Source organism: Stomoxys calcitrans, chromosome 1 (genome assembly GCF_963082655.1).
Source record: "Stomoxys calcitrans chromosome 1, idStoCalc2.1, whole genome shotgun sequence".
Taxonomy (NCBI): domain Eukaryota; kingdom Metazoa; phylum Arthropoda; class Insecta; order Diptera; family Muscidae; genus Stomoxys; species Stomoxys calcitrans.
In genome coordinates this window covers 242,044,653-242,059,157 of record NC_081552.1, presented here as the reverse complement: position 1 = coordinate 242,059,157, position 14,505 = coordinate 242,044,653, and the positions used below count along the sequence as shown (strand labels likewise).

The 14,505-nt window shown below is 37.8% G+C and overlaps 1 protein-coding gene across 2 annotated transcripts in view; it reads left to right on the top strand.

Moving 5' to 3' along the window:
• LOC131994258 (G-protein coupled receptor Mth2-like) overlaps positions 1-13,864 on the top strand; it is a 29,906-nt gene extending 16,042 nt beyond the window's left edge. For both annotated transcript variants that reach the window (XM_059360909.1, XM_059360908.1), the window contains exons 4-7: positions 4,104-4,349; positions 4,425-4,572; positions 9,507-9,701; positions 9,756-13,864. In XM_059360909.1, the coding sequence (XP_059216892.1) occupies positions 4,104-4,349; positions 4,425-4,572; positions 9,507-9,701; positions 9,756-9,894 (728 nt within the window). In that variant the 3' untranslated portion in view covers positions 9,895-13,864. The remainder of the gene's footprint in view (positions 1-4,103; positions 4,350-4,424; positions 4,573-9,506; positions 9,702-9,755) is intronic.
• Positions 13,865-14,505: the final 641 nt, after the last annotated feature.

The following is a 14,505-nucleotide window of genomic DNA, read 5'->3' as shown; positions in this document are numbered from 1 at the left end:
TGGCCTCGCAAATAAAGGGTGATTTTTTTGAGGTTAAGATTTTCATGCATTAGTATTTGACAGATCACGTGGGATTTCAGACATGGTGTCAAAGAGAAAGATGCTCAGTATGCTTTGACATTTCATCATGAATAGACTTACTAACGAGCAACGCTTGCAAATCATTGAATTTTATTACCAAAATCAGTGTTCGGTTCGAAATGTGTTCATTCACCGTAACGTTGCGTCCAACAGCATCTTTGAAAAAATACGGTCCAATGATTCCACCAGCGTACAAACCACACCAAACAGTGCATTTTTCATGGGCATGGGCAGTTCTTGAACGGCTTCTGGTTGCTCTTCACTCCAAATGCGGCAATTTTGCTTATTTACGTAGCCATTCAACCAGAAATGAGCCTCATCGCTGAACAAAATTTGTCAAAATTTGAACACATTTCGAACCGAACACTGATTTTGGTAATAAAATTCAATGATTTGCAAGCGTGAAATGTCAAAGCATACTGAGCATCTTTCTCTTTGACACCATGTCTGAAATCCCACGTGATCTGTCAAATACTAATGCATGAAAATCCTAACCTCAAAAAAATCACCCTTTATATATCTGATTCGTGTTCTACTCTAAAAACCCTCTTATTTGAGCCTCATATTGCAATATTCAGCAAATACTCCCTATTTGGGTGGTGTTGTGGGGGTGGGGTGGCTCCGTAGACACTTTTCTCGAATATTGATATCAGATTGGTGCTTTCATTTGACCTTTCATTTCATTTGAGCACCATATTGCAATGGTCGTAAATTTGTCCTCTTTGGGAAATATTCTCGGGAATGGGCAGCCCCCAAAAACTTGGTCACACATCTGGATATCAGATTCGTATTCGACACTTAAATGCTTTTACATTGCCATTGTCAGTAAATAAATCCTGTTTGGGGGGTGTTGTGGGGAAGGGGTGGACCCCCAGAAACTTGCTCCCACGTTTGGATATCAGATTAATATTTTACTCGCAATTACCTTCCATTTGAGTCCCATATTGCCATGGTCGGTAAATATGTCCGATTTTTGGGGGTTGGGGTGGTCCCCCAAACACTTAGCCCTGAAAATATATCAGCAACATGATGGATATCAAATTGGTTTTCTAATCTCAAATACCATTCATTTAAATCCCTTATTGCAAAAGCCAGCAAATATGTCCGGTTTGGGGAATGGGGCCTAAAAACTATGAATATCGAGGACCCAAATTGTCTTGGTGAACAAATACGTCATATTTGGGGGTTGTAATGGTGGTGGAACGTCCCCTAGACGGTTGGTCCCGAATGTTGATATCAGATTCATGGTCTACTCCCAAATACCTTTCATTTGAGTCCCATATTGCCATGGTCGGTAAATATGTCCGATTTAGGGGTGTCTTTTTGTGGGTTGGGATGGTCACCCAAACACTTAGTTCGAGAATTGGATATCAGATACGTTTTCTAAACTTAAAAACCTTTCATTTGAGTCCCATATTATCGCGATTGGTCTCTAGGAACCCCATCCGAAATTTGGATACCAAATTTTTGTTTGTAGGTTACTATAAGAGAGCACAAAAAATTTGCCTTAAATCGCACCACCCATTTCCGAGATCTGGCGTTTCTGAAAATAAGGATGAGGGGGAGGGATATGTGAAAATCAAACTTTGGATACCCACCACCTCGGGTAATATGTAAGCCCACTTTCGTCACAATCCGATGAAAATTGGATAACTTATGCACCCAAATTCGGCACGGATATTGAATGGTCTATTAAGTATAAGTCACTGTTCAATTTTCTATACCAAATTTCAACAAAATCGGGTAATAAATAAAGCGTTTATGAGCTTCAGACCCTTAACCGGCATATCGGTCTATATGACAGCTATAGATAAATACAGTCCTATTTAAACCATATCTGGGACGGATGGCGGGTGGCCTAAAACTGCTCACTGTTTCAAATTTCAGTGAAATTGGATAAAAAATAATGCTTTTATGGCCTTCAAACCTTTTATCGGGAGATCGGTCTATATGGCAGCCATATCTAAATATAGTCCGATCTAAACCATATTTGGGTCATATGTTAGGGGGCGTAAAACTACTCACTGTTTAAAATTTCAGCGCAATCGGTTAAAAATAAAGCTTTTATGGGTTTCAGACCCTTTAACGGGAGATCGGTCTATATGGCAGCTATTTCTATATATAGTCCGATCTGACCATACTTAGGTCAGATGTCGGGAGTCTTAAAATAACCCACTGTTGCAAATTTCAGCGAAAGTGGGCAATAAATAAAGCTTTTTTGGGCTTCAGACCCTTTATCGGAAGATCGGTCTCTATGGCAGCTATATCTAAATATAGTCCGATCTGAACTATATTTGGGTTAGATTTTGGTAGGCCTAAAACTACACACTGTTTTAAATTTTCAGCGAAATCAGATCAAAAATAAAGCTTTTATGGGCTTTAGACCCTTTATAGGCAGATCGGTCTATATGGCAGCTATACCTAAATTTAGTCCGATTTGAACCATATTTAGGTTCGAATTTGAGAGGCCTGAAACTTCTCAAGTTTTCAAATTTCAACGTAATCGGTTAACAAAAAGCTTTTATAGGCTTCAGACCCTTGATCGGGAGATCGGTCTATATGTCAGGTATATCTTAATGTAGTCCGATCTGAACCATATTTAGGTTCGAAGTTGAGAGGCCTGAAACTACTCACTGTGAACTACTCAGCGAAATTGGTTGAAAATAAAGCTTTTATGGGCTTCAGATCCTTTATAGGTAGATCAGTCTATATGGCAGCTTTAACAAAATATAGTCGGTCTATATGTCAGCTATATCTAAATATAGTCCGATCTGAGCCATATATAGGTTCGATGTCGGGAGGCCCAAAAGTACTCACTGCTTCAAATTTCAGCGAAATCGAATGAAGAATAAAGATTTTATGGCCATTAGATCCTTTATCGGAAAATCGGTCTATATAGCAGCTATATCCAAATGTGGTCCGATTTGGCCCGTTCAAGAACTTAACCAGGGTGCATCAAACAGACGTATCTGTGCCAAATTTTAGCTCAATATCTCAATTTTTGAAGCCTGTAGAGTGATAACAACAGACGGACAGACAGACGGATAGACGTACATACACACGGAGTTTTACGACGATCCGAAATATATATACTTTGTAGGGTCGGAAATTGATATTTCGATGTGTTGCAAACGGAATGACTACATGAATAAACCCCTATCCTCCTGTTGTGGGTATAAAAATGTAGTACCCTATTTTTACCACGGGATCATTATGCACCATCTGTGTAAGTTTCAAGAAAATCGGTTCAGCCGTTTCTGAGTCTATAAGAAACACACAAACAAACAAACAAACCTATTGTACAAACAAACACAATTTGATTTTTATACCCTCCACAATAGGACTAATTTTGTCATTCTTTTTGTAACCTCTCGAAATATTCGTCTCAGATCCCGTAAAGTATACATATTCTTGTCCGTCATTCTGTGCGTCTGTCCGTCTGTCTTTCGAAAGCACGCTAACTTTCGGAAAAGTAAAGCTAGCAGCTTGAATTTTTTGGCATTGTAAACGGGCCATATCGGTCCATGTTCTGATATAGCTGTCATATAAACCGATCTTGAATCTTGACTTCTTAAGCATCTACAGGGCGCAATTATTATCTAATTTGGGTGAAATTTTGTTCAACGGATTCTCCCATGACCTTCAACATACGTGTCAAATATGGTCTGCATCTGTCTATGATCTACTACAGCTCCCCTATAAAACGATCTCCCTATTTTACTTTTTGAGCCCCTAAAGGGCGCAATTATTATCCGATTTCGGTCAAATTTTACACAATGACTTCTACCAGCGTCTCATAACTTGATATAACTCCAATAGCATAGTAACTTTTTTATTTCATCCTTTCCTTTCCTTTGTTTGCCTAAAATGATACACCGGAAAAAGTACTCAACAAATGCGATCCATGGTGGAGGGTATATAAAATTCTGCCCGGCCAAACATAGCACACTTTCAATTGTTATATAAAAGATTTAAGGAATTCTAATGTGCTGCTTTATCAATATTCTTTTTCTTTTTTATAGGATTTTCCCTTTACTTTCTTTTTGTTTCCACCTATACTTGGCTAAATGTGATGGGCTTCGACACTTATGCCAGTCTAACACAAGTTGTCCTTGTCAGGCAGAACAGAAAACGTATCATTTGGTATTGTTTGTATGGTTGGGGCGTACCATCTCTGCTGACACTCATCACGATGTGGTGCCAAGATTCTGAATTGATTGCTGATCTCTATAAGCCCGACATTGGAGAGGACGTTTGTTGGTTAAATAGTAATTTGTTTTGCCATATAAATTGCATTGGATTTCTATTTGTTAATTTTCGTTTCTTCCATTTTGTATTTGCAGCCGAGAAATGGGCAGCTGCAATGTATTTCTATGGCCCCAATTCAATTTTGATGTCGTTAAATGTTGCTGCATTTATCCAAGTATATTGGTACATTCGAAAAAACGGCCAGACACTGAAGGAGAATTGTGCAACAACGTCCAATAGCAAGTAAGTGTTTTCCCGTTTCATATGAGCTACATTTTTTTTGGTTTGCGCCCTCTAGAGGCTGAAGAAGTCATGTCGGCAGGTCTATTAATATGGGTGCTATATTAGGGTTTGTACCGATGGCAATGGCTAGTGACCATGTGAATCTAGAAAATGTTACCCAATGGCATAATAATTGCGCCCTCTAGAGGCCCAAAATTTAAATCGGGCACACTTTGGCCCATTCACAAGCCGAACTTTTTTGAGAAGATCTTATCAATTGATCTTGTCTAAAAAGATCGGCCATGCTCGGCTTATAGTTTGCGTTTGCAAAGGCAGTAAAAGGGAAATCGGAGTTATGTGAAAGTCACTAGTGATCAGATTAGTCACAAGAGAAAATTTCGTGCCTATCTTCTTAAGGATCGGTTAGAAAATCACAAAAATATTGGAGTTTTAGTAAAAATCGGACAAAAATATATATGAGAGCCATATCTTAATCTAAACCAATTTCAATAAAATTTGTCACAGAAAGCATGTCTGTCATTACACAAAAAACTCACTACACTCATAGAATCTACACTCATAGAAATTTTATGATAAATACGACAAAAAATGTTTGCTGAAACAGAAAAAAGTCTCCTGAAAATGGGACAGCCGTTGTTTTTTGCTAGGATAGCAAACATATTCTGCTGTTTTTTGAAGTTTTACAATTTTAAAGAAAGCTCAAAAATTTCATAATATCATCATATTTCAACAATTGATATATTCCATCTTATTTTTCAATTTTAACTTAAAAGTTTTTAAAATTTTCTACAATTGGCTAATTTTTATTCGAATTTCAGTATCAACAGACAAATTACCTACAAAACAATTAACGCCTAAAATTGGCAAATTTTTTGATTAATATATAGCAAATGCCTCAATTGTTGTTTAAAGGTTCAACAATTGTGAATAGTCTAAAATTTTTTTAATTTAATATCAGCAGACAGCGTTTGCTGATATCAGCAAACAAATTTTTCTGGGTGTATATCTGAACCTGAAACGGTTTCTATGAAATTCCACATCAGTACCGAGAATCATGAGAAAATCCTCTGCGCCAAATTTTATGAGAATCGGTTATGATAATATTTTTGCAAAACCAATAAGGAAAGGCAAAAGTCGGGCGATGCCGACTTTACAACACCCTACACCTAAACTATATGTATAAGGTGGGAGCTATATCTAGTTCTGAACCAGTTTTGATGGAACAGATAGGTTATTCAACAATCCGTATCAAATTTCGGTGCAGTGACTCTGGAAGTGAAAATCGGGTAAAATACATATATGGCAGCTTTATATAAATCTGAGCCGATTTCTGCGAAATTCACCAGTAATATTAGAAGGTATAAGAAAATCCTTCTTGCCACATTTTGAGAGAATCGGTTAACAAATGAGCACTTTGTTGAAATATTTCCCAATATCGGACGAACATATCAGCAAACCGATTCCTAGCAAACTTTTAGATATTGTGGTGGCCATCGGGGAAAGCGCTGTACAACATTTTGACAAGATTGGTGCATAAATGTGCTTGCAGTGACCAAAGAAGTCAGAATCGGGCGATATGTATATATATATATATATGACAGATGTATCTTAATTTCGACGGATTTCTATGAAATTCACCAGTAATGATTTTCATAAGAAAATCCTTCCTGCCAAATTTCGAGAGAATCGGTTAACAAATGACCATTTTATTGCATTATTACTGCAAATCGGACGAACATATGTATGGGAGCTATATCCAAATCTGAAACAATTTTTTTCAATTTCAATAAACTTCGTTTATAGACCGCAAAACATGCCTGTGCCAAATTTGAAGACGATCGGATGAAAATTGCGAATTGTACTTTGTTCACAAATTAACATGGACAGACGGACAGACAGACAGACAAATCGAATGAGCTTAAAACTAGAAACGGACAGCACTCATTGATATGTGAGAAGTTTGACCCTGTTTCTTAATGGAATGGTTAATGGCTTAACAAATTGGTTCTATCTTGAAGGAGTTGTTAAAATAACTTTTAATTTTTTTTTGGAGATATATTTCCTTAAAATATGAATTTGAACAAATAGCGGCTTTTATTTTTTGAAAATTTAAAAAATTATATTTTTATATTAATTTTTCAATTTATTTGACAGTTGCGACAATGTTCAATAATATTTGTATATACCCACCACCGTAGGATAGGGGTATATTCATTTAGTCAATCCGATTGCAACACATCGAAATGTCAATTTCGGACCCTACAAAGTATATATATTTCGGATCGTCGTAAAATTCTAAGACGATTTAACGATGTCCTTGTGTCCTTCCGTCCGTCCGTTATAATCACTCTACAGGCTTCAAACATTCAGATATTGCGCTGAAATTTGGCACAGATACGTCTTTTTGATGCACGCTGATTAAGTTCTTAAACGGGCTAAATTGGATATAGCTGCTATATAGACCGATTTTCCGATAAGGGGTCTAATGCCCATTAAAACTTAATTTTTCATCCGATTTTGGTGAAGTTTGAAATAGTGAGTAGATTCAGGCCTCTCAACTTCGAACCTTAATATGGTTCAGATTGGACTATATTTAGATATAGCTGCCATATAGACCGATCTGTCGATAAAGGATCTGAAACCAACAAAAGCTTTATTTATTTCCCAATTTCGCTGAAATTTTAAGCAGTTGGTTATTTTAAGCCTCCCGCATCAGACCTTAGTGTGGTTCAGATCGGACTATATTTAGATATAGCTGCCATATAGACCGGTCTTATCGGCAGATCGGGATCTGAAGCCCATAAAAACATTATTTTTCATCCAATTTCACTGAAATTTGAAACAGTGAGCTGTCTTAGGCCACCCGCCATCCGACCCAAATATTGTAAAAATAGGACTGTATTTAGATATAGCTGTCATATAGACCGATATGCCAATTTTCCAATTTTCATAGGATTGGGACGAAAGGGGGCTTACATATATACCCGAGGTGGTGGGTATCAAAAGTTAATGCCTTTTTACTTGTTTAAATATAAACTTAAAAATTAAAAAACAAGTAAGAAGGCGTTAAGTTCGGCCGGGCCGAACTTTGGATACCCACCACCTCGGGTATATATGTGAACTACATTTCGTCAAAATCCAGTGAAAAATGCATACCTTATGCCACATAGCAGCTCTATAGATATCATCCGATTTAGACCAAATGCTTATAAGTACAAGTCATTGTTCAACCGAGAGATCGGTCTATATGGCAGCTATATCCAAATCTGGACCGATCTGAGCCAAATTGAAGACAAATATCAAAGGGCCCAACACAAGTCATTGTCCCAAATTTCGGCGACATCGGACAATAAATGCGCTTTTTATGGGCCCAAAACCTTAAATCGAGAGATCGGTCTATATGGCAGCTATATCCAAATCTGAACCGATCAGGGCCAAATAGAAGAAAGATGTCGAAGGGCCTAAGGCAACTCACTGTCCTAAATTTCAGCAAAATCGGATAATAAATGTGGCTTTTATGGGCCTAAGACCATAAATCGGAGGATCGGTCTATATGGCAGCTATATCCAAATTTGGACCGATCTGGGCCAAATTAACGAAAAATGTCGAAGGGCTCAACCCAACTCACTGTCCCAAATTTCAGCAAAATCGGATAATAAATGTGGTTTTTATGGGCCTAAGACCATAAATCGGAGGATCGGTCTATATGGCAGCTATATCCAAATTTGGACCGATCTGGGCCAAATTGACGAAGGATGTCGACGGGCCTAACACAACTCACTGTCCCAAATTTCAACAAAATCGGATAATAAATGTGGCTTTTATGGGCCTAAGACCATAAATCGGAGGATCGGTGTATATGGCAGCTATATCCAAATTTGCACCGATCTGAGCCAAATTGACGAAGGATATCGAAGGGCTCAACGCAACTCACTGTCCCAAATTTCAGCGAAATCGGATTATAAATGTGGCTTTTATGGGCCTAAGACCATAAGTTGGAGGATCGGTCTATATGGCAGCTATATCCAAATCTGGACCGATCTGGGCCAAATTGGCGAAGAATGTTGAAGGGCCTAACACAACTCACTGTGTCAATTTTCATCGAAATCGGTTATAAAATGTGGCTTTTATGGGCCTAAGACCCTAAATCTGAGGATCGGTCTATATGGCAGCTATATCCAAATCTGAACCGATCTGAGCCAAATTGACGAAAGATGTCGAGGGGCCTAACACAACTCACCGTCCCAAATTTCAGCAAAATCGGATAATAAATGTGGCTTTTATGGGCCTAAGACCCCAAATCGGCGGATCGGTCTATATGGGGGCTATATCAAGATATCGTCCGATATAGCCCATCTTCGAACTTAACCTGCTTATGGACAAAAAAAGAATCTGTGCAAAATTTCAGCTCAATATCTCTATTTTTAAAGGCTGTAGCTTGATTTCAACAGACAGACGGACAGACGGACGGACATGTCTAGATCGTCTTAGATTTTCACGCTGATCAAGAATATATATACTTTATAGGGTCGGAAATGGATATTTCGATGTGTTGCAAACGGAATGACAAAATGAATATACCCCCATCCTTCGGTGGTGGGTATAAAAATCAAGTTAATTAAGTACATTTATTTAATTGAAAATTTTTCGATCACCCCTTTTCAAAAACTATGATTGATATTATCATTTTCATTATTGAAGTGGTTTCAATTAAAAAATCGTTTGGATCAATTATTTTCGCGATGGAAGCTGATTTTTATTTTTTTGTGTGTAGCTACGGTTCGTTAGCCTCAATTTAGAATTTTTTAAGTGCCCTCTAACACTCACACCAAATGGCCTCAAATAGTTGCATATATAGATATAGCCCCATATAAACCAATCGTCTGAATTGACTTCTTTAAAACTGTTTATTATTTTTTTTTTTTTCTTTAAAGTGCCTTAGCTGTTTTCCGCCTTTTCATCTTAATGGGCATATCATGGATTATGGACAGTGTTTCGTTTTTCTTACGTCACGTTAGTATTGCGGAACCACTCTTTATAATGACGGACTTTTATAAATCCATTCAAGGCCTACTTATCTTTATATTCTTCGTTTTAAAGAAAAGTACACTAAAATATCTATGGAACAGGTATTAAGCTCTTTACAGACTTTTGATAGGTTTTAATACAAATTCTCTTTGCAGTATTGTTAAAGTCGTAAACCATTGCAAACCCACTCCAAGGAAGAAATATCTACAAGATCCGCAGAAACCGAAAGAGATTCACACAATGATTTGGGATGAGGATATGCCCTTGCAGTATCCTGTATCTCATAAGGGATAGCTCACAAGAAGTGTTACCAATCCAAGGCACAATTATTAATCATCGAATATCAGTTTTTTGTTTTCCAAAATATTCCCCATTTAGATCTGTACACCTTTTGCGGGGGTTTGAACCAATTATCGAAGCACTGCATTCTGAACGCATCAACCGCTTCTTCAGGTGTCGAAAAACGTTGACCTCCCATTTTAATTTTTACGTACGGGATAAAAAGAGGCCATTCGGTGCCAAGTCAGGACTATACGGCGGATGGCTCATCAAATCAATGTTTTGAGTGCTCAAAAATGCAGTTGTTTGAGCCGATGTGTGAGAGCTTGCATTGTCGCGGTGAAGAGGGATATCCGCCTTCGGCGGTTGGTTCTCCTGATTTCTTGTAAGACAACTGGCAAACAAATGGTTGTGTACCACTCAGAACTGACTGTTCTGCGTTGTTCTAGTGGTACGATTGGGATATGTCCAGTTTTTTGAAAGTTTGCAAGCTTGGAAGTACTTCGTGCGCGAGCAACTTTTGTTGGATTTGGTCCATCTTAAAACAACCATACAATCGACTGCTGTTTACTTTCAGGCTCATACGTGTAAACCCACGATTCATCACCTGTCACGATGTTATAGACGTGTTTCGAAGCACCACGATGGTAGTCTTGGAGCATTTCTTTCGACCAATCGACACGAACCTTTTTTTTGAGCGATTGGCAAATTGTGTGGGATCCAAAGCGAACAAATTTTTTTGACAGTCAAATGTTCATGCAAAATTGAATGTATGCTGGTCCGACTAATACCTAAGGTTGTCTCAATCTGACGATAGGTCGGTCACATGAAGAGCTCGCAATATCAGTTGGCGCACAGCATCAATGGTTTTTGGAACAACAATTGATTTTGGACAACCTTCACGAAATTCGTCTTGAAGTGAACTACGACCTTGGTTGAATTCACCATAGCATCGATCAACACTGGTCCTTGATGGAGCTTCATCGCCAAAAATTGAATTAAGTTCATCGATGCGCTCTTGTTAAGTGCATGGCAAAAGTTGTAAAAAATAGTCGCACGAAAATGTTCAAGTGATTTAATTCCATTTTTTGGGCGAGATGAATCTTTGAAGTTACTGTAAACCACACAAATAGTGCTCATTTGCCAAAATGTTCTAAGTACGTATTACCTCTAAAATGTCAAGCTTAGCGATAGAGCTGTCAGTTGGCAGATTGCAACACAAGGATTGTACAATCCCAAAATATAAAAGGCAACGCTCGTTGAAGACTCCATTCACTTCTGCTCGATATGACTACCTTAAGCCTTGACTAGGGCTTTGAGTCGGTCAAAAAACTAGTTGCAATGAAATCTGCAAATATTTTGGCCCATTCCCATGCAATGGCATCCTACAGGGCATCCAGATTGGCATACTACAGGGTGCAGGGCATCATAACTTAGTGCATTTATTTGCATTTGAAGGCCACCGTAGCGCAGAGGTTAACATGTCCGCCTATGCCACTGAACGTCTTGTTTCGAATCCAAGCGAGAAGATCAGAAACAATTTTTCAGTGCTTATTTTCCACTCCTACTGCTGGCGTCATTTGTGCTATATTGGAAGTTTACAAATTGCTGAGTTGGGAAATTTATCTGTTCAGAGTACACGAATTAAGGTAATCCACTAAGTTCGTGCAAGCGCAGCCACTCCTCGGCTTATTCGAGTCTAACTTTCTTTTTGCTTTGGTCTTTGTGAAAATTGTAAGGCTTTATCTTGGGCTCCTTTTTCGATATACATTTTCAAAAAGAATTTGTATACTCATCAATGTCCCCCTCGTCCTTGCGTTTGTAACTCATCGCAGTTATAATCTCGGGCTAGGGTGTACATGTATTTGTATTTTTTGATTATTCGATTAATTGTTTATTTGAAACTCCAGGTTCAAATAACGATTAATCGAGTGTACACCCTATTTCGGAACCAACAAAGTATCAAAAGTGTGATCAAATATGACCGTTATTTTAAATTTTCCAAATAGTATTTATTTATTCATCAATAACTATGTTGTCTCCCTCAATTATCTTTCCAACTATTGGTTGCGTTTTTCCCATCTTCGAAACACTTGTGAATCGCGCTTTTTTGATACACAAAACTTAATACCGTTTCTTTGATCCATTTTTTGGAACAGTAAAAAATCGAAAAACACAGAAAACGGCTTACCTTTTTATCTGTCAAAAACAAACGGGCAATCCAAAAAAGTTGGTATAAACAATATATATAAAAAAACTCACGAAATTTGAAAATTTTGTTTCGATCAGACGTCGTATGTTGCATCCTTTTACGGTTTTTTCAGATCTTTAGCCATTTGAATGGCACTACGGTATCGATCTCGTTCAATTCGAGTCTTCACTGGCCGAACCCATTTTGATGGATTAATGGTGCGATACAAAACCAGTTGGTTTACTTTGATGTGTTTGAGTTCGCCGACAATAGCCGGTTGTGATTTCCTCGACATATGTAACGCAATAACTTTACTATGCTTGAACTTCAACATGAACTTTATTTTTAAATAAACACATGCTTTTAGTGGTGGTTCGTTGACAATATTATGAGTTGTTAATAAAGATAATGCGATGAGAGTGCCAACAGAAGTCAACCTAAAGAAGAAAGAACAACAAATTGGGGAAAATATTATTTTCATACTACTACCGCCATCTATACGTCAGGTCAGCTACTATTATCGTTTAGCTGTCATTTCTAGTTTAACGGATTTGGTAACACTTAATCTCTGCTACCCTGTACTAAGCTGCAAGGCTAGTGCTTGCAAAAGATAGCTCGATATTGATAGGTTTAAAGGCCCATACCCGAAACCAGATATATTTGCTGACTTTTGCAATGAGGGTCAAAACGAAAGCTTCTTGAGATTTGAAACCGAATTTGATATCGAGCACAATTGCAATATGGGGTTCAAATATATATTATTATATGCTGCTATATTCTCAGGGTTAAGTGTTTCGAGGACAACCCCACACCCCAAAATACCCCACAAACAGCAATTTTTTACTGACCATCGTAATATGGGGCTTTGATAACCAATTTTAGGGCCAAGTGTTTGGGGGACGCCTCCCCCACCTCACCACCGAAAACATCTCTAAATCGTATATCATGAGAATATAGGGCTGAAATAAAGTCTTTTAAGAATGGATTACTTCTAACATCCGAATTTCGAGCGAACTCATAGACCAATAAAGATCATATGGGATTCAGATAAAGGCATTTCTATTGTTATTCTGTTAGTCAAAACTTTTGCCAAACCAGCAAAAATCAAAGCTTCTTGGAACCGAACAAGGATCATCGAGAGACCGGTTATCGTGGGTGCAATATCAGTTTATAGACTGATTGCAAAATTTCAGCCAAATCGGACAAAAATTGCGACTTCGAACGACTCATGAAATCAAATCGGGTTTATATGTACGCGTTCGACTGCTATTGTGATTTCGACAGACGGACATGACTAGATCAACTCAGAACGTCGAGACGATTAAGAATATATATAATGGAGTCTTAGACGAATATTTCGAAGTGTTACAAACGGAATGGCTAAAAAACGGAATGGTATAAAAAATTTTCTTGCTTTGGATCCCACACAATTTGCCAATCGTTCAAAAAAAGGCTCGAGTCGATTGGTTGAGGACTCAAAACATCGATTTGATGAGTCATTCGCCATAAAGTCCTGACTTGGCACCGAATGACTTCTTTTTATACCCGTACGTAAAACATGAATTGAGAGGTCAACGATTTTCGACACCTGAAATAGCGGTTGACACGCTCAGAATGCATGTTTTGGAGATACCTCAATCAGAGTGGCAAAAGTGCTTCGACAGCTGGTTCAAGCGCATACAAAAGTGTATAGATCTTAATGGGGAACATTTTGAAAAACAATAAAGCAATTTGCGAACGACTTTCCATAAATTTTCAAGTCCGCGAAAACTCTAATTGCTCATTGCTGCTTGTTTAACCGACATTTATGCATAAAAGATCATTTTAATTTTTGCATAATTTGGCTCTACAATTTGGCTTTTCATCTTTTCATCAATTTTCTTTGAATTTATATTTTTATCATGTTCATTACCAATTATTTATATTTATTTGTATTCATCATATATAATAAAACGAGTCATAATTGGAGATGAAAAATGGAGTGTTTACAACAACGTTAGTCGAAAACGATCATAGTTCAAGCATGGTAAACCAGCTCAAACCACTTCAAGGGCTGATATCCACCAAAAGAAGGTTATGCTGTCTGTTTGGTGGGATTGGAAGGGTGTGGTATATTTTGAGCTGCTTCCAAGGAACCAAACGATTAATTCGGATGTTTACTGTCAACAATTGGACAAATTGAATACAGCCATCAAGGAGAAGCGACCAGAATTGGTCAATCGTAAAGATGTCATATTCCACCAGGACAATGCTAGACCGCACACATCTTTGGCCACTCGCCAAAAACTGAGGGTGTACATGTATTTGTATTTTTTGATTATTCGATTAATTGTTTATTTGAAAATCCAGGTTCAAATAACGATTAATCGAGTGTACACCCTATTTCGGAGCCAACAAAGTATCAAAAGTGTGATCAAATATGACCGTTATTTTAA